Genomic DNA, 18,491 nt, shown 5'->3' with positions numbered 1-18,491 from the left:
CTCTGGGTCTGCGTGGACGGCCGCACGCAGGGAGGGCGGGCGGGCGGGAGGGAGGGCGGCGGCGGCGGGCGGAACCCTCGGCGGGCGGAACCCGCGTCGCCCGGGCCCGGCTTCCGCGGCCCAGCCCCGGAGCGCTCGGCCGGAAGTGGGGCGAGTCTCCTGGGCGACCCGCGGGGCGCGGCGTAACGCCCGCCCTTTCCGCCGGAAGCGGGTCCGCTCCACGTGCCGCCTCGGCCCCCTCCCCTCCCAGCCCGGTAGCGGCGGCTCCGCGGCTGCCATGGAGCCTGCGGGCCTGGAGCGGATCCTGCGGGAGCTGCTGCTCCCGGACACCAACCGCATCCGCCAGGTACGGGGCCAGGCCGGGGGGGGGGGGCGAGGGGGTCCCCGCGAGGACGGCCCGCGCCTCACACGCCGCCCCCCCCCCCCCAGGCCACCGAGCAGCTCCGCGGCGCGCTGCGCGACCCCGCCGCCCTGCCGGCCCTGCGCGACCTGCTGGCCTCGGGGTCCGCGCCGCAGGTAACGACCCGGATCCGACCGATCCCCCCCGCCGCCCCCGCCCCCCCCCGCCCGCCCTCCTCACGGGTCCGCCCGCCCCTGTGCCGCCGCAGATCCGCCAGTTCGCAGCCGTGCTGATCCGCCGGCGGCTCCACACCCGCTGGCGAAGCCTGGCCGCCGAGCAGCGCGAGAGGTGGGCCGGGGCCGGGCGGGCGGGCGGGGGGTGGGGCGGGCGGGGGGGGGGCGGGGGGGGGGCGGGGGGCCGGGGCGGGCCGGGCGAGGGGGCCGGGGCGGGCCGGGCGAGGGGGCCGACCTCGGCCCTGTGCTTGTCTTCCAGCCTCAAGTCCGCGGTCCTAATCGCCCTGCAGAAAGAGACCGAGTGAGTGCCCGCCAGCCGCTTCCCCACGGGGCTGGGGCGGGGGGAGTGGCAGGGCGGAGACCTCCGTCCGAGGCCCAGGGTGACCCTGAGGTTCCTGAGGATGGATGGGTGGGGGTGGACTGCCAAGTGGGAGTCAGAAGAACGAGGCCAAGCCCGCCAAGACCCCACAGCAGACTCCGTGGGGAGGAAGAGCCCTGGGGGGGGGGGAGGGCAGGTCAAGGCGCTGAAGGAGGGTTCCGGGGGGCCTCTCCCGCTCGCAGGCACTTTGTGAGCCTCAGTCTGGCCCAGCTCGCGGCTGCCATTTTTCGGAAAGAAGGCCTGGAGGCCTGGCCCGAGCTCATGCAGCTTCTCCAGCACAGCACCTGCAGCCCCCATGGCCCCGAGAGAGAGGTACCGAGGTGCTGCCAGCAGGAGGGAGGGACCGAGAGCCCCGATAGATCATGAGAGCTTCTCCTTCCTGTCCCCAACTCTCGGACAGATGGGGCTTTTGCTGCTCAGTGTGGTGGTGACCTCCCAGCCCCAGGCCTTCCAACCCCACCATCGGGAGCTCCTCCGGCTTCTGAATGACACTCTGGGAGAAGTGGGCTCTCCGGGGCTGCTCTTCTACTCCCTGCGTACTCTAACCTCCCTGGCCCCCTGCCTCCACATGGATGACTTGGTAAGACGTAGGCCCTGACCTCCTCCGCCCCGTTGCTCTGCATTGCTGAGCTGCTGGAGATGTTTCTTTTAATCTTACCGTGTCCTTCCTGACCCTCAAGAGGGGAACGGTGTGTGCGTGACTAGGCCCGGCTGCTGTGCCTTGCCTTGCCGCCTCCTCAAGAATACAGCCCGCGGATGCGCCCCGCTTGTGGGGCCTGGAGTTTGGGCTACACTGTGCTTCCCGTGACCCCTCTCGTCTTGTGTCCCCCAGTCTCTTGCACGGATGCTGGTGCCTAAGCTCATTGTGGCTGTGAAGACTCTGATCCCCATCGACGAGGTGAGGGGCGGGGCGGGGCGGGAGCGAGCGGCCCGACCCCCCAGGAGCCTGACGGAGGGGTGACCTGTCTGCCAGGCCAAGGCCTGCGAGGCCCTGGAGGCTCTGGATGAGCTGCTGGAGTCGGAGGTTCCCGTCGTCACCCCCCACCTCTCTGAGGTCCTCGCGTTCTGCCTGGAGGTGAGCCTCTGGCCGGGCCTCGGCCGCTGGGTCTGCGCACCGACCCTGTTCTTGCTGTCTGACCCCGGCTCTCTCTGGGCAGGTGGCTAAAAACGTGGCCCTGGGTGACGCCGTCCGTGTGCGCATTCTCTGCTGCCTCACTTTCCTGGTCAAAGTGAAGAGCAAGGTGAGTGAGTGTCCTCTGATAGTTTTTGTCAGGGGGTGGGTGCGTGAATGTGGTTCTGGGGCTTGAACTCGGGACCTGGGTCGCTTGTCCCTGAGCTTTTGAGCTCAGGCTCGTTACTCTACCGCTGGACTTTCTTGCCCAGGAGGGCTTTGAACCCACGAGGTCCACCCTTAATCTCATTGCCTGGGCTTTCTGTTAATACCTCCAGGCTCCCATGTAAGCCTACGCCCGGCCTCGCAATACTTTCCGTCTAGGAGATGGAGAATCCCTTGGAGTTGGTTATAGGTGCTCAAGGGATTCTCCAGGAATAACGGCCTTTTCTTCTCCAGGCCATACTGAAGAACCGGCTGCTGCCTCCCCTGCTGGAAACGCTTTTCCCCATCATGGGCGCCGAGCCACCCCTAGGCCAGCTGGACCCCGAAGACCAGGATTCTGAAGACGAGTTGGAGATGGGGCTGGTGGGGGAGACCCCCAAGCACTTCGCTGTGCAGGTGGGCTCGGGGGCGGTGGCTCAGGCCGTGCGGTGGCTCTGGGCCGTGCGGTGGCTCTAGGCCGTGCGGTGGCTCTGGCCGTGCGGTGGCTCTGGGCCGTGCGGTGGCTCTGGCCGTGCGGTGGCTCTGGGCCGTGCGGTGGCTCTGGCCGTGCGGTGGCTCTGGGCCGTGCGGTGGCTCTGGGCCGTGCGGTGGCTCTGGCCGTGCGGTGGCTCTGGGCCGTGCGGTGGCTCTAGGCCGTGCGGTGGCTCTGGGCCGTGCGGTGGCTCTGGGGGGCCAGCGGCTCAAGTCGTGTGGTGGCTCTGGGGGGCCAGCGGCTCAAGCCGTGTGGTGGCTCTGGGGGGCCAGCGGCTCGGGCCGTGCGGTGGCTCTGGGGGGCTAGAAGGGGCGTTAGAAGGCAGCGCGGAGCAGCCTCGCTGTGCTTTCCCAGGTGGTGGACATGCTGGCCCTGCACCTTCCCCCTGAAAAGCTCTGTCCCCAGCTGGTGAGTACGTGCAGCCTTCATTCATTCATTCATTCATTCAGGGCTAATCCTGGGGCTTGGACTCGGGGCCCCACGCTCTCCCTTGGCTTTTTTGCTCAAGGCCAGCCCCGTGTCCACTTGTGGCCATTTCCGGGTTACTTGCAGACGTCTGTCTGGAGTGACTTTGAGCTGCGGTCTTCAGGTTGCAGCCTCGTGGGTGGCTGGACTGCAGGCGCGCGTGGGCCACCGTGGCCTGGCAGTTCTGGTCTTCTGAGGCCAGAGGTGCCTGGGTCTCGGTAGGTGTCACGGGTCTGTAGCTGGGGAACGGGGAGGTTCTCGCGGGGGTTTCAGGAAAGCCCCCCGTGCCCCCCCAGATGCCCAGGCTGGAAGAGGCCTTGCGGAGTGAGAACCCGTACTGGCGCAAGGCGGGGCTCCTGGTGCTCGCCGTGCTGTCCGACGGAGCTGGGGACCACATCAGGCAGAGGTGGCTGCGCGGTGCCGTGGGGGGGCTGTGGGGGTCCCGCTTCTTGGTGTTTGAGCCCGTGGGAGCGGTAGTCACCGCAGGGCGTTCCTCCACGCTTGGAAAGCGAGTTTGGAAGGGAAGTGAACTGGCGTCCCGGCCGCGGGACGGAGGATGGCGCCGCCAGCCCGTGGTGGAGCACCTGGGGGCCACGAAGGGACGGGACGTGCACGGACCCCGGGGTCAGGCCCCGCCCGTGAGACTTGCCCCCCTCCGTCCCCCAGACTGCTGTCCCCGCTGCTGCAGGTGGTGTGCCGGAGCCTGGGCGACGCCTCCCAGGTGGTGCGCAACGCCGCCCTCTTCGCCCTCGGCCAGTTCTCCGAGAACCTTCAGGTCAGCAGGGCTGCCTCCCCTCCCCTCCCCTCCCCTCCCCTCCCCCACCGCCCCGGCTCAGGCTGCCCGCCCCGCCGCTCCCCGCTCCCGCAGCCCCACATCTGCGCGCACGCGGGGGAGGTGATGCCGCTGCTCCTCGCCTACCTGAAGTCCGTGCCCCCCGGACACACGCAGCACCTCGCCAAGGCCTGCTACGCCCTGGAGAACTTCGTGGAGAACCTGGGTAGGGGGAGGCGGGGAGGGCGGGGAGGCCCCCCCCTCCGCAGCCGGTCCGCGGGCGGAAGGGTGGAGCGCGGGCTGATGGGCGCCTTCCCCCAGGGCCCAAGGTGCAGCCCTACCTCCCCGAGCTGATGGAGTGCGTGCTGCAGCCCCTGCGCGGCCCCGGCTCCCCGCGCGCCAAGGAGCTGGCCGTCAGCGCCCTGGGGGCCGTCGGTGAGGAGGCGGGCGGGCAGGCGCTCTCCCCTCCCCCCCAGGGCTCCCCGTCCCTCCCTCCGTGGCAGGTGCTTTCCCCTCCCCCCCAGGGCTCCCCGTCCCTCCCTCCATGGCAGGTGCTCTCCCCTCCCCCATCCCTCCCTCCGTGGCAGGCCCTCTCCCCTCCCTGCCCTCCCTCCGTGGCAGGCGCTCCCCCCTCCCCGCCCTCCCCCCCTGGCAGGCGCTCCCCCCCTTAGCCGCGCCCCGCCCTGTTCTGCAGCCGCCGCCGCGCAGGCCGCCCTGCTGCCTTACTTCCCCACGGTCATGGACCATCTTCGGGAATTCCTGTTGACGGGCCACGAAGACCTCCAGCCCGTGCGCATCCAGAGCCTGGGTGAGGGGGGCTCCGGCCCCGGGGGAGGGCGGGTGCGGGAGCCCCGGGCGGGGCGCGCGTCCCGCCTCTGGGCGAAGGGCCCTCAGCGCCCTGTGTCCTCGCCCCACAGAGACTCTGGGGGTGCTGGTGCGCGCGGTGGGGGAGCCCATGCGGCCCCTGGCTGAGGAGTGCTGCCAGCTGGGGCTGGGCTTGTGCGACCAGGTGGACGACCCCGACTTGCGGCGCTGCGCGTGAGTGCCCCCTCCCCCCGCCCCCCTCCCCCGCCCCCTCGCCCCCGTCGTCGTCTGGCTGGGCCGTGGCACGGCGTCTTTCTGCCCCTCCAGGTACAGCCTGCTGGCGGCTCTGTCAGGACTGATGGGCGAGGCGCTGGCCCCGTACCTGCCCCAGATCACCAGCCTCATGCTGCTGTCCCTGCGCTCCACCGAGGGCCTGGTGGTGAGCGGGGCGCGGGCAGGGCGGCACCCAGGCTGGCCCCAACCCCCGCCCGCCCCCCGCCCGCCCCGTCACTCGGCTTCCTCCCTCAGCCCCAGTACGACGCGAGCAGCTCCTTCCTGCTGTTCGACGACGAGAGCGAGGAGGAGGAGGAGGAGGAGGAGGACGAGGTGCTCATGGAGGAGGACGCGGAGGAGGAGGAGGAGGACTCCGAGGTCTCGGGGTATGGAGGGCCCCCTCCCCGCGGGCTGCGGCCTCTGGTCCTGGACGGGCCCTGGCTGGCCGCACTGACCGCGGCCGCCCCCAGGTACAGCGTGGAGAACGCCTTCTTCGACGAGAAGGAGGACGCGTGCGCGGCCCTGGGCGAGATCTCGGTGAACACCAGGTGAGAGCCGGCCCCGCCCCGCCCCCCCCCAACCCCCCCCCCCCCCCCCCGCCTCTTCCCACCCAGTGTGTCCGTCCGCAGCGTGGCCTTCCTTCCCTACATGGAGAGCGCCTTTGAAGAAGTACAGAGACTCCTGGAGGTGAGCGGGGGCGCGCGCGCGGGGGGGCGGGCCCAGGGCTGTCCCCACCGCGCCCGGCCACACGCGCCCCTCTCCTTGTGGCGCAGTGTCCTCACCTCAACGTGCGGAAGGCCGCCCACGAGGCCCTGGGGCAGTTCTGCTGCGCGCTGCACAAGGCCTGTCAGAGCTGCCCTTCCCAGCCCAACACCGCCGGTGAGGGGGGCGGGGCTGGCGGGGGGCGGGGCCGGGCTGGAGGGGGCGGGGCTCGCTGGAGAGGCGGGGCCGGGCCGGAGGGAGAGGGTCTGGCTAGCGGGTAGGGGGAGGGGTCAGGGGCGGGGCCGGGCCGGAGGGGGCGGGGCCCGACCAGCCGCCTCCCCAGCCCTGCAGGCCGCCCTGGCCAGGGTGGTGCCCTCGTACATGAAGGCGCTGAAGGGCGAGCGAGAGCGTCAGGTGGTGATGGCCGTGCTGGAGGCGCTCACGGGCGTGCTGCGCCGCTGCGGGCCCCTCACGCTGCAGCCCCCCGGCTGCCTGGCGGAGCTCTGCAGCCTGCTCAAGGCCGTGCTGCAGCGGAAGGTACGGGCCGAGGAGGATGGGGACCAGGAGGCCCCGGGCCCCGAGGAGCAGGCCCGGCTCACCTGAGCGCCCTCTCGCCCTGCAGACGGCCTGCCAGGACCCAGACGACGACGACGATGACGATGACGACCAGGTGTGCACGCAGGTGGAGAGGGGGCTCGGGGTGCGGGGGCCTGGTGCGCGGTGCCCTTGGCTTGTCGGGGGATCCCAGGACAGGAGACGGGTGTCACAATCCTGCCGCACCAGGGCGGCGGGCGTCCAGAGGAGGCAGGGCAGCCTGGGGAGACTGGGGGAGACTTGGGGCGATAGGGGAGCAGGAAGCGGGCGAGGGTAAAGCCAGAAGCAGGGCAGATCCAGGGCCAGGGCAGCCCGAGGGGCCGCGGAGCCGCTCTGCCACTCCAGCCCCAACTGTCTGCGCAGGCGGAATACGACGCCATGCTGCTGGAGCACGCCGGGGAGGCCATCCCCGCGCTGGCGGCCGCGGCCGGGGGTGACGCCTTCGCGCCCTTCTTTGCTGGCTTCTTGCCCTTGTTGCTCTGTAAGACGGTGAGTGAGGCGTCTTCCGGCTTCCCGCCCCAGACTGCCAGCCCTGTGCCTGCGGCCAGGCCCGAGCTCACTGCCCTGCCCCCTCGCCCGCCCTCCCCGCCCCCCAATGCACCCCCGTGCCCGCGGCCAGGCCCGGGCTGACCGCCCTGCCCCCTCGCCCGCCCTCCCCGCCCCCCAATCCACCCCCGTGCCCGCGGCCAGGCCCGGGCTGACCGCCCTGCCCCCTCGCCCGCCCGCAGAAGCAGGGCTGCACGGTGGCCGAGAAGTCCTTCGCCGTGGGCACCCTGGCCGAGTGCATCCAGGGCCTGGGCGCGGCGTCGGGCCCGTTCGTGTCGCGCCTGCTGCCGGCGCTGCTGGGCGCGGCCCGCGAGGCCGACCCCGAGGTGCGCAGCAACGCCGTGTTCGGGCTGGGCGTGCTCGCGGAGCACGGGGGCCGCGCGGCCCACGAGTATCCTTGGCCGGTCGGAGGGCGCGATGGGCACAGTGGGCCGGGCCGGGCGGGGCCTGCCGTGCGCCGCCGCCTGGCCCTTGACCGCGGAGCAGCCATTTCCCGAAGCTCCTGGGCCTCCTGCTGCCCCTCCTGGCCCGGGAGCGGCACGACCGCGTCCGCGACAATGTCTGCGGTGCCCTCGCCCGCCTGCTCATGGCCAGCCCGGCCAGGAAAGCGGAGCCCCAGGTGAGGGGGCGGCCCCCGCGCCAGCCGGGAGCCGGGGCGGACGGGGGCGGGAGGGAGCCCGAGCCGCCGCCTGCTGTGCCTAGGTGCTGGCCGCCCTGCTGCACGCCCTGCCGCTGAGGGAGGACGTGGAGGAGTGGGTCACCGTGGGCCGCCTCTTCAGCTTCCTGCACCAGAGCAGCCCTGAGCAGGTACCCTCGCCGGGGGGGGGTGGGGGGCTGACCCCGGCCGTCCTCAGGATAGGAGGGGGGCTGCTCCTGGCCTCACCTCGGCCGCCCTCGCCAGAGTGGGGGGGGCTGCTCCTGGCCTCACCTTGGCCGCCCTCGCCAGAGTGGGGGGGGCTGCTCCTGGCCTCACCTTGGCCGCCCTCGCCAGAGTGGGGGGGGCTGCTCCCGGCCTCACCTTGGCCGCCCTCGCCAGAGGCGGCTTGGGCTCGGGCCTGAGGCAGCCCTGCGCGGCTGGCGCTCAGGGCCAGCGCTGTCACTTGAGCCCCAGCTCCGCTCCCAGCTTTTCGGGAGATGGAGTCTCGTGGGCTTTTCTGCCAGGCTGCCCGTAACAAGGTCCTCAGCTCAGCCTCCTGAGTAGCTAGGGGGTTTTGCACGTCCCAGATAGCCGAGTGTGCCACACATCCACGTGTCCTTACGCCCTTTGGAGTCTTAGCACGTGGGAATGCCGGGGTGTCTGTGTTCCTTTTGGTCTTAACCACTACTATGTTCCGTGCCTTCCCAGGGTGATAGTTAGGCATCTGCGAGTGAATACTGGACACAAGCTGTCCTGATAGGAGACTGCCTCTCCTTTCCCAGCCCCACCCTAGTCCTGGGGCCCCCAGCTGCTGCCCAGTGAACCCCTCTTTTCCCACAGGCGGTAGATGTGGCCCCTGAGCTGCTGCGCATCTGCAGTGTCATCGTGGCGGACAACAAGACCCCCTCAGGTAAGGGTATGTGGGGGGGGGTAATGGCATGGGGGGGGTAATGGCGTGGGGGGGTGGGCTTAGGAGCCCGTCCTCCCATCTCCGCCTAGACACCAAGGCCGCGCTGCTGCTGCTCCTGACGTTCCTGGCCAAACAGCACGCCGACAGCTTCCACACGGCGCTGGGCTCCCTGCCCGCCGACAAGGCTCAGGAGCTGCAGGCCGTGCTGGGCCTCACGTAGACCAGGGCGCACCGGGCCCGAGACGCCGCAGCCCGGCTCCCGCTCCCCCCGACCAAAGATTGGCGTGGACTCGGCCCCACCGCTGCCTTGGGGGCTCCCGCGGCGCTGCCGCGGCGCGCTGGCCGTAATAAAGACAGTTTGTTTTCTGCTTGGACAGCCGCTCTGAGCGCGGGGCCACGGCGCACTTTCACACGCGAGGCACGCGAGGCGGGGAGACCAATGGGCTTTAATGGAGCTGGCGTCGGCCAGCTTTGCCGACGGGGCTACCCTTGGTAGAACTTGGACCCCGGCTGGATCAGGATGTGCCCGTACGGCTCCTCTTGTTCCACGAGAATGATCTTCTGTGTACACAGCACTGGTCAAGGAAGGAGGAGCCGGGTTACACGAGGGAGGGAGGGAGGGAGGGAGGGAGGGAGCGAGCTCCTGCAGTGGTCCCAGCCTGGGCCACACTTACCCAGGAGCAGGTAGAAGACCCGCGCGGCCATTTTGCGGGGACTGAGAGGAGGCACCAGGCTGCCGAAGTCCAGTTTCCGGTTGGCCTGCAGCCCCAGTGCCACTGCCCTGTTGGGGTGATGCGCTGTTAGTTGGAGCCTCAGTCTCAGGTCCCCCCCGCTGGCGCCCGCCCTTCACCTCAGGTCCCCCTGCCGATGCCCCCCCTTCACCTTAGGTCCCCCCATCAACACCCCCGAGTCTCGGGTCCCCCCGGCCGACGCCCCCTCACCGGTACCTGTGCACAGCCTCCAGCGTGAGCAGCTCGGGCTCCGGGGGCAGCTCGGAGGGCAGCTCCATGAGCACCTCGGGAGTTCGGGTACCACGGGCAGGGCGGGGGGCTCCGGCTGCTCCACCTCCGTCCATCCCCTGAAGAGCGCGGGGGGGCCGGCCGTCAGCACAGGGAACTCAGCACACCCAGCCCCCCGCGCTCCGCGGCTGAGCCCAGCCTGGCTGCTTACCACCGCTCTTCCGGGGGAGCGAGGCTGGTGCGAGACCGCTCCTCTTCAGCTTCCAGGGAGAGCTCTGCTGGGGGGGACATGGGGGGGGGCGCTCTTAGGTGCCCGTGTGGTAGGCGAGGGCCGGAGCTCCGTCGCCAACAGTGTGACTTGAGAAGAGCAGCAGAGAAGCACATCTGGGCGTGGAGGCCCGGGCCTCTGGTTCCAGCTGCTGGCGGCGCCCGCCCTGGTGATGTTAGGAGGACCCACCCCGCCCCGAGAGCAGAACCAAGCGAGGAACCCGCGGCTTGGGCCTGTGATCGCGTAGCTGCCTGCGGGAGGACTGCAGGGAAGCCAGCTGGGGCAGGAAAGTGACGTGTGTGAGTGGAACAAGCTAGGTGTGGTGGTCCATGCCGGTCCCAGCTATGGTCCAGGAGTACACCCTTATCTCAAAACTAACCCAAACAAGTTGGGGTAGGCGGCTCAGGCTGTTGCCCAGCTGTTCCGGAAGCTGAAGCCTCAGAGGCTCAATCTGAAGCTAGCCCTAGCAGAAAAGGCCATGCGATGAACCCCCGTTAACCACAGAACACAGTGTGGCTCAAGGCTGGAGAGCTAGCCTTGAACAAAACGCTCAAGGGTGACGCGCAAGCTCTTAAGTTCAAGTCCCAGGACCAACACAGAAACGAGGGGCTGACGAGTGGCTCTGCCCAAGCCCGGGTACTGCACGTGTACACACACACACTCCCTTGTGTCACGCACGCACCCCAGTTCTGACACAGGGTGGGACGGTAGAACACCCCCCTCCGCCAGGTGCTCACCTGAAGACAGCATGAGGGGCCCGCTGGGCTCCAGGGCCTCCCTCAGGACCTGTGGGCGGGAGGCGAGCACTGAGCCCCAGCATCTGGGGCCCAGGCCTCTCGGTGGGGCAGGAAGCCTTGGGCTCTGAGTGCAAAGCCGAGCTCTGGGGCCTCGCAGGCGCCATTACCTCAATCTCACTTGGGGTCTCCACCTTCCTGCTCTCTGCCTCCGCCACCTCTGCGGGCGGCCGCTCCATTCCAGGGGGCGCCCGGGCACAGTGCGCCCAGAGAGACAGGACCTCTGGAGGGAGCCAGCCAGCTGGGGGAGGGAGGGGTCTGCATCATAAGGGCACCCAGAGTGGAAGGAAACCCCACCTTGGTTCCCCTCCCCCGCCATTCTTACAGAGAGTCGGGGTTCGGAACAGCTCTGCGGGGCTTCTGGTCATTCTCTTGAGAGGCTGCACCTTGGGCTGTGTGGTGGGAGGTCAGAAGCCCTTTTAGAAGGAAGGTTCTAGGGAGTCTGGACCTGTCCCCTCAGGTTCGTAACCCTGCTGTCCTGTGTTTTACTGGAAGATCCACTCTTTACACTGGCTGCGGGTGTTTGCACACACCACCGGTGTGTATATATGCAACCCTCCGCACGTGCCGTCTAGAGAACGCAGTTCCTGTGCTTCCTCCCCCACCTGCCCCAGCGCCTCCCCTGGCCGGCCGCACTCACACACTCCCAGCAGTGAGCTCTGGTCTGCAGCTGTTCCTGGAATTTCTCCCGAGAGATCTGAGTCTCCTGGTCCCAGAACAGCAGCTGGCGGCGGCGGCGGCGCGCCGGTGGCCCGGCGGGAGAGGGGGCCTTCCTCTGCAGAGAGGAGGGGAGGTGGAGGCAAAGCCCCGCGCTCCTTATCACTGGGGGCGCTTGGAGCAGGTCCTACTGGCTTGTGATAAGGGTTCCCACTTGGGAAGGGAGGCCACGCGCCGTGAGGAACGGCAAGGGACAGCGTTTACCGAAGTGCACAGACTCCGTGTGGGTGCTAACAGCTTTGAGGAGGGAGGAGGGTGGGGGGGGGGGGCTCGGCGAGAATGCTGCTCACCTTTGGGCTGGGTGCAGCCGGCAGGCGCAGCTCTTGGGGGGGCGTCACCTCTGCAACGACAGTCACAAGGCCGAGTCCCGCGGCGCGCCCGGCTCGCGCCTGGCTCTACCTCTTGAGCCACAGCTCCAGCCTGGCTTGGGAGTCTTGGGACGTTGCCCGTCCCGTGTCCCGCGTCCTGTGCTGGCTTCCAGCTGTCACCCCACAGGCCCCAGCCTCCTAAGACGCTAAGGCCCCAGCTGAGCCGCCATCAGCAGCCCCGAGGACCGGCAGCTCCAGGGCCTTGAGCCCCAGGCAGCCCCGCGCGGAGTGGACACTCACCACCAGGCAGCGCTCCAGGCTCCCAGCCGGTCGGCTTCGGCTCCTCGGGGCCCAGGGCCGGGCCTGGCAGCAGCTCTTCCAGCCCCTCTACCCTGAAGGGAGTAGACGGAGCAATCGGAATACCAGCGATAACACGACGAGGTGGAGTCGTGTTGGGAAAGTAGGCAGGGAAATCAGGACCCTCCCCCGAGGCAGGGGGTCACCCCGTACGCGCTCCAGGCACCCCTGTACTTACTGCATAGGGACTGGAGGGGACAGGGAGGGGACGGCAGTGTCGCCCTCCACGGCCCGGGCCACCTCCTTGGGTTCTGTAAAGAGAGGATGAGCGCTTGGAGGGCCGCGTCCCGGGCCGTGCAGGGCAGGGGCCTTCGCGGTGCACCTGCACCCCGGCTGCTGCCGACACCCACCTTGCCGCTGCTCCTCTAGCAGAATCGCCTCGTCCTCCTCTGCGATGAGCAACTCCAGGTCCTGGCGGCTGACCTCGGGGAGATCCTGTTCCCCCTGCGGAGAGAGGAGAGCGGGGGGGCCCGGGCCGCTTCTGACAGCAGCGGGAGGACGCAGGGGACGGGCACGGGGAGGGAAGGGGACCGAGAGCCGAGCTGAGCAGCTGAGGCGAGGACCAGGACACCACACACCTCAATCTGCAGGATGCGGATGGGCTCCACCTCCTTCAGCGTGATGGACTCGGGGGACACCACGGTGGCCAGGGTCTTTTCTGGAGGGGAGGAGAGTCATGGCAGCCTCGTTCATGTTCCCACACCACGCAGACTCCGTGCTACCCAGGCCAACCACTGACAGCAAGTACTGGGACTTGAACTCAAGGCTGGGCCGTGCTCCGTAGCTTTTTCCACTAAAGGCCGGTTGGTGCTCTACCACCTGAGCCGCACCCCTACTTCCAACTCTTTAATGGTTAAGTGGGGGTGACAGTCCCGCGGACCTTCCTGCCCAGGCAGGCTTTGAACTGCAACCCTCAGATCGCAGTCTCCTGCAAGGCGAGGACTGAAGGCGTGAGCCACCAGTATCCGATCCGTGCACTTCTTAACCACTGAGTCTTGATCTCATAGAGCTCTTAGGCAGTGATGAGGTGACACCGTGCCCCTCAAAGGGCCTGGCTTTTTTCAAGTAGTTGTCCAAAGGAGCTGCCATTCAACAAAGCAAGGCTGACTCTTAAGCTCAAAACCATCATTTCTTCAGCTCAGGAATCCTGTATCTCACCAAAAAGGTTTTACCAACCTGGCTTTCTGCGCTTTGCAGGTTCTTCAGGAGGGATCTCCTCAGGAACTCTCTCTGGAGTTTTAGACTCTAAAAGATGTCGGATCTTTGAGAAGAGTTTGGGATCAAAAGAAAGCTTTCAGCATTAGACCTCTACTTTCCCAGTTTCAATATATTTTAGACAGCGGGCAGTGCCATGATCATCTTTCTGCTACTCACTCATACGTAACTGAATCCAGAAGCCACGCGTGCTGAGCCCGGGCTCTGCCGCTGAGCTCATACCCAGTTCTTGCGGCATTGACAGCACGCAGCGAGCCCCGAAACTGCTCTCGCTAATCCGCAAGCGGGCACTCCGGCTTTTTAAAATTTTTTTTTTTGTGATGGTGGTTTGTTTTGATCATGGAGCTTGAACTCAGGTCCTGGGTGTTGTCCCTGAGCAAAATTTTTTGCTCAAGGACAGCACTCTCCCACTTTAAGCCACAGCTCCACTTCAGTTTTTAGGTGGTTAACTCTAGCTAAGCATCACATTGGCTTTCCTGCCTGGGCTGGCTTTGGACCACAATCCTCAAACCTCAGCCCTCTGAGAAGCGAGGATTACAGACACGTGTCACCAGTCCCTGGTACCAGCTGTGATTTTGGTTTTGTTTTTGCCAGTCCTGGGGCTTGAACTTCAGGCCTGGACACTGTCTGAGCTCTTTTTGCTCAAGGCTAGCACTCTACCACTTGAGCCACAGCGCCACTTCTGGCTTTTCCTGTGTATGTGGTACCGAGGAATTGAGCCCAGGGCTTCATGCATGCTAAGCAAGCACTCTACCACTATCCCACTAAGCCAAACTCCTGGCCCCGGCTGTGATCCTTGGTTGTAAGGAGTAGATGGTGTAGCAGGAGACAAGTTTGTATATGGCCCCAACACAAGTTGATGCAAAGGATAAAACAATGACTGAGGAAAGTGCTAAGCTTCCAACAGCATTGGTTCTGGTTGTAAGTGGGATGAAAGGTTCGTGGACAAAAGGTAGCATCTGAGCTGGTTTCTGTAGGATCTGACTGGTAGAGACGCAGGGCAGCCATTATGGACTAGTCCAGTAGCCTAGGCTTTCCCTGTGCAGGGCCACCCTGACAGCCCCACACGTCTCCTTTAGGGGAGCCTCAGAGCCGGTTCCCTTCCTCCCGCTGGGCCCTGGGGGCTCACACCTTTACTCCTTGCTGCCCAGGAGGCTGGGATCTGAGGCTCTCACTTTGAAACCGGCTTAAGCAGAAAAGCCTGTGAGTCTTATTTCCAACTAACCAGCAGAAGGTCCCACATGAATGTGCAGCTTAAGTGGGAGAGAAAGACCGTGCCATCCTTCCCTTCCAGTCAGTTCCAGGGAGATAAACCTGACCTGAGGGATATGGAAAGGGCTAGGGAGGCTGGGCTCCACAGACATCGATCCAAAGAAGGGGTCCGGAGCCGCTTCTAGGGTCTCCATCATGTCCAGGCAGTTGGGGAGCAGCAGGCTGGGTCTGGAAGAGGGCGGCGGTGTGAAGGAGAGCGGCTGCGGCGGGGGAGGGGCGCTTCCCCGCAGCCCCAGTGGGCGTCCACTCACAGCTCGGCGTCCACCATGTCGATGCGGATCTGCATGTGGGCGCGGTGCAGGCGCTCCAGGATGTGCTGGATGTCCTCTGCGGGCGGGAAGGGCGGGGTGGAGGGCCGGCCCGCTGGCGGGCTGCGCAGCCGCCCCCACCCCCAGGGCGCCCAGCCTTACCCACGAGGTACTGGCATTGCTGGAAGTAGACCCGGATCACGCCGATCTGGAGCTGGGCCGACAGATACAGCGAGAAGCGGGGCCGCGGCAGGCCGGGCAGGGGGGGCTGGACTCGGACCAGCACGTAATCGAGGATTTCTTCGCTGCAAGAACAGCTCTGAGAACGGCCCCCCAGGCTGCCCGCCCCACCTTCCCCTCACTGGGTCCCCTTCCTCCATTGCTCTGGGTCTTACCATGTCTTAACCACGTTCACCTTCAGATACTCGCGCTTCACCAGCCGACTGCCGCGGGTCGCCGCCAGCCTAAAGCGGGTAGGGTGAGGTGTTTTGTGTGTGTGCGTGTGTGTGCATGTGTGTGTGCGCACGTGTACACACTGGCTGTGTACGGGCACTGGGGCCTGAACCCTGGGTGCCGTCCTTCCGCTTTCTCCTCTCAAGGCTGGTCTCCACTACTTGAGCTGCAGCTGCCTCTGGCTTTTCGGTGGTTAGTTGGAGTGGAGTCACGAGGACTTCCCTGCCTGGGCTGCTTTCTGACCTCCACTGGGCGCTGGGATTGCAGGCTCTGCCGGTGCCCGGCCAGGAGGTGGGTTTGGATGGGGTTCCCCCCAGCCGGGAGGTGGGCTTGGATGGCTTGGATGAGGTCCCAGGGCCGGGAGGTGGGCTTGGTTGGGGCCCCCGGGTATGGAGGTGGGTTTGGATGGCGTCCCCGGGCATGGAGGTGGGTTTGGATGGGGTCCCCGGGCATGGAGGTGGGTTTGGATGGGGTCCCCGAGCATGGAGGTGGGTTTGGATGGCGTCCCCAGGCATGGAGGTGGGTTTGGATGGGGTCCCCCGGGCATGGGGGTGGGTTTGGATGGGGTCCCCGGGTATGGAGGTGGGTTTGGATGGCTTGGATGGGGTCCCCGGGCATGGGGGTGGGTTTGGATGGGGTCCCCGGGCATGGAGGTGGGTTTGGATGGGGTCCCCGGGCATGGAGGTGGGTTTGGATGGGGTCCCCCGGGCATGGGGGTGGGTTTGGGTGGCTTGGATGGGGTCCCCCGGGCATGGAGGTGGGCTTGGTTGGGGCCCCCGGGTATGGAGGTGGGTTTGGATGGGGTCCCCAGGCATGGAGGTGGGTTTGGATGGGGTTCCCCGGGCATGGGGGTGGGTTTGGATGGGGTCCCCTGGGCCTGGAGTTGGGTTTGGATGGCGTCCCCGGGCATGGAGGTGGGCTTGGTTGGGGCCCCCCGGGCATGGAGGTGGGTTTGGATGGGGCCCCCCGGGTATGGAGGTGGGTTTGGATGGGGTCCCCCGGGCATGGGGGTGGGTTTGGATGGCTTGGATGGGGTCCCCCGGGCATGGAGGTGGGCTTGGTTGGGGCCCCCCGGGTATGGAGGTGGGTTTGGATGGGGTCCCCGGGCATGGAGGTGGGCTTGGTTGGGGCCCCCCGGGTATGGAGGTGGGTTTGGATGGGGTCCCCCGGGCATGGGGGTGGGTTTGGATGGCTTGGATGGGGTCCCCCGGGCATGGAGGTGGGCTTGGTTGGGGCCCCCCGGGTATGGAGGTGGGTTTGGATGGCTTGTATGGGGTCCCCGGGCATGGAGGTGGGTTTGGATGGGGTCCCCGAGGCGGCTCACCAGATGGTGGAGAAGCAGCCGGTGTGGCGCTGGAGCACGTTGGGGTAGTAGAACATCTTCCTTCAGAGCCGTTCTCCGCCCGGATCCTGGGGCCTGAGGATGGAGAGGCGGCGCGTGGACGGGCGGCCCGGCCGGAGCCCCGGGCCGTGGAGGACGGGGAGCCGACTGGGAAAGTGCGGGGGGGGCAGAGGAGCCGGAGGGGCCGGAGGAGGTGGCGGGGGGGGGGGGCAGAGGAGCCGGAGGGGCTGGGGGGGTCCGGAGGGGCCGGTGAGGGGGCGGCGGGGGGGGGGTGGCCGGAGGGGCCGGTGAGGGGGCGGCGGGGGGGGGGGCGGCGGAGGGGCCGGTGAGGGGGCGGCGGGGGGTCCGGAGGGGCCGGTGAGGGGGCGGCGGGGGGACCGGTGAGGGGGCGGCGGAGGGGGGGCCGGAGGGGCCGGTGAGGGGGCGGCGGGGGGGGGGTGGCCGGAGGGGGCGGCGGGGGAGCCGGAGGGACCGGTGAGGGGGCGGCGGGCAGGGGGTGGCCGGAGGGGCCGGCGGAGGAGCCGGAGGGGCCGGCGAGGGGGCGGTGGAGGGGCCGGAGGGGCCGTCCCGGGCCGGGCGTCGCCGGGACTCACAGGCCGGCGGGGCCGGCGTCCGAGGACGGGGCTGAAGGGCTCGGAGCCGGGTCGCGAGGCGCGGCGTCCCACGGCAGCCCTCGTCCCGCGAGGCCCGCTGGCTCGGCGCCCTCAGCGGAGGGCCGGCGTCGAGCGGGGGCGTCGAGCTGCTCTGCGACCCGCGGCCCGCTCTCCGCTCCCGCCCGGGGGCAGCCAATGGGGAGCCGGGCCGGCGAGGGCCCCGGAGACGGCGGCGGGCCAATCCCAGGCGCGCGCGGCCCGGCCCGGCCAATGGGCCCTCGTCCTCCGCGCCGTCCCGGGCCCCGCTGGCCAATGAGCGCGCAGCGCGCCGCGCCGCGCCCCGCCCCCGCCCCCGCCGGGCTGGCAGCCTGGGGCGCGCTCCCCCCTCCTCCCGCCGCCGCGCCGGGCCGCCCCCCTCCGCCCCCCTCCGCCCCCGCCCCCCTCCGCCCCCGCACTCCAGCAGGCCCCGCCCAGCCCCGCCCTCGCACCCTGCCACCCCGTGACCCGGGAGTCCGCGCTGGGGGGGGGGCGGGATCCAAGCATCAGCCGGAGGCCCTGAGTTCCAGCTCTGGTTCCCCCCTCCCGCTCACCCCCCCCCAAAAAAAAGCAATACCCACTTTGGGGCCCATAATCCCCGTGTGCCTCCGTTGCCCCCTTTGGCTCTGTACCCCTGAGCCCCCCCACCCCCACCCCCACCGGTCGGCCTCCAGGGAGGGAGGATCTCCAGCCTCACACCAGGCGGGCCTCGGACTAAGACCCCTTCTGCTGCCACTGACGGGCCAGGATGACAGGCCTCGTCCCGCATGGGTCTTCCTTAAAACACGCAACACCACGGAAAACCGGGCCTCTCTGTTTGGGAGCTTTTGAAATGGGGACTTTTCATTTGTCGTTGACCCCCACGCGCACACTGAGGCTTGGACTCAGGGCCTTGCATGCCAGGCACTCTCCCACTTGAGCTGTGCCCCCCACCCCCCGACTTTTTCTTGGTTGATTGAGCAAACTAATCAGAGATAGAGTCTCCTGGACTTCTCGCCCTCAGCCAGCTTCACACTTGGATCCTCAGTTTTCAAACGCGAGTAGCTAGGATTGCAGGATAGAGCGGAGACAAGAAAGTCCCCGAGATGGAGGGCTCAAAGGATGTGTGCGCTGAGCACCTTTCCCTTAATGCTCCAAGCAGTCGCTTGTTGAGGCCTCGGTTTCCCAGCAGGGCGGGGGACAAACGGAAGGAGAGAACGTAGGTGTAAGGAGACAGAGAAGCAAAGCGTAGAGAGAGCACTGGAGCTAGTGAGGTAAGATAACAAGAACCTAACTGCATTTAGGCATTTAGACTTGGTCAGATAGGTGCGACTGAAGGCTTACCATAGTGCAAGCCAGGTGCCGGTACACACACCTGTAATCCTAGCTCCTCAGGAGGCTGAGATCTGAGGATCTCGGTTCAAAGCCAGTGCAGGCAGGAAAGTCCATGAGACGCTTTTTGGATGTCTTTTTTTTTTTTTTTTTGC

General features: G+C 67.6%; 2 protein-coding genes across 2 annotated transcripts; one reads left to right on the top strand and one right to left on the bottom strand.

Moving 5' to 3' along the window:
- The first annotated feature begins 244 nt into the window (after nucleotides 1-244).
- On the top strand, nucleotides 245-8,831 carry Ipo4 (importin 4). The gene is made up of 30 exons (XM_048362722.1): nucleotides 245-346; nucleotides 430-516; nucleotides 609-688; nucleotides 833-874; nucleotides 1,135-1,264; nucleotides 1,353-1,532; nucleotides 1,785-1,850; nucleotides 1,926-2,027; nucleotides 2,110-2,193; nucleotides 2,523-2,684; nucleotides 3,115-3,168; nucleotides 3,522-3,631; nucleotides 3,892-4,000; nucleotides 4,094-4,223; nucleotides 4,319-4,432; nucleotides 4,692-4,805; nucleotides 4,915-5,035; nucleotides 5,129-5,240; nucleotides 5,330-5,460; nucleotides 5,545-5,622; nucleotides 5,704-5,761; nucleotides 5,848-5,953; nucleotides 6,120-6,313; nucleotides 6,399-6,446; nucleotides 6,734-6,859; nucleotides 7,099-7,307; nucleotides 7,403-7,535; nucleotides 7,619-7,723; nucleotides 8,394-8,463; nucleotides 8,553-8,831. The coding sequence occupies exons 1-30, from the start codon at nucleotides 278-280 to the stop codon at nucleotides 8,681-8,683; spliced, it is 3,255 nt and encodes a 1,084-aa protein (XP_048218679.1). The 5' UTR covers nucleotides 245-277; the 3' UTR covers nucleotides 8,684-8,831.
- A 115-nt stretch (nucleotides 8,832-8,946) lies between these two features.
- Rec8 (REC8 meiotic recombination protein) lies at nucleotides 8,947-16,434 on the bottom strand. The gene is given in 20 exon segments (XM_048362881.1): nucleotides 8,947-9,038; nucleotides 9,138-9,244; nucleotides 9,411-9,478; nucleotides 9,481-9,541; nucleotides 9,634-9,697; nucleotides 10,428-10,476; nucleotides 10,595-10,725; nucleotides 10,810-10,876; nucleotides 11,125-11,259; nucleotides 11,492-11,541; nucleotides 11,810-11,901; nucleotides 12,045-12,137; nucleotides 12,195-12,310; nucleotides 12,445-12,524; nucleotides 13,043-13,127; nucleotides 14,401-14,521; nucleotides 14,605-14,680; nucleotides 14,764-14,906; nucleotides 14,997-15,065; nucleotides 16,379-16,434. Coding segments are annotated over 20 exon segments (1,755 nt in total).
- Nucleotides 16,435-18,491: the final 2,057 nt, after the last annotated feature.

The sequence above is a fragment of the Perognathus longimembris genome, chromosome 14 (assembly GCF_023159225.1).
Source record: "Perognathus longimembris pacificus isolate PPM17 chromosome 14, ASM2315922v1, whole genome shotgun sequence".
Taxonomy (NCBI): Eukaryota; Metazoa; Chordata; class Mammalia; order Rodentia; family Heteromyidae; genus Perognathus; species Perognathus longimembris.
This window is presented reverse-complemented; position numbering and strand designations above follow the sequence as displayed.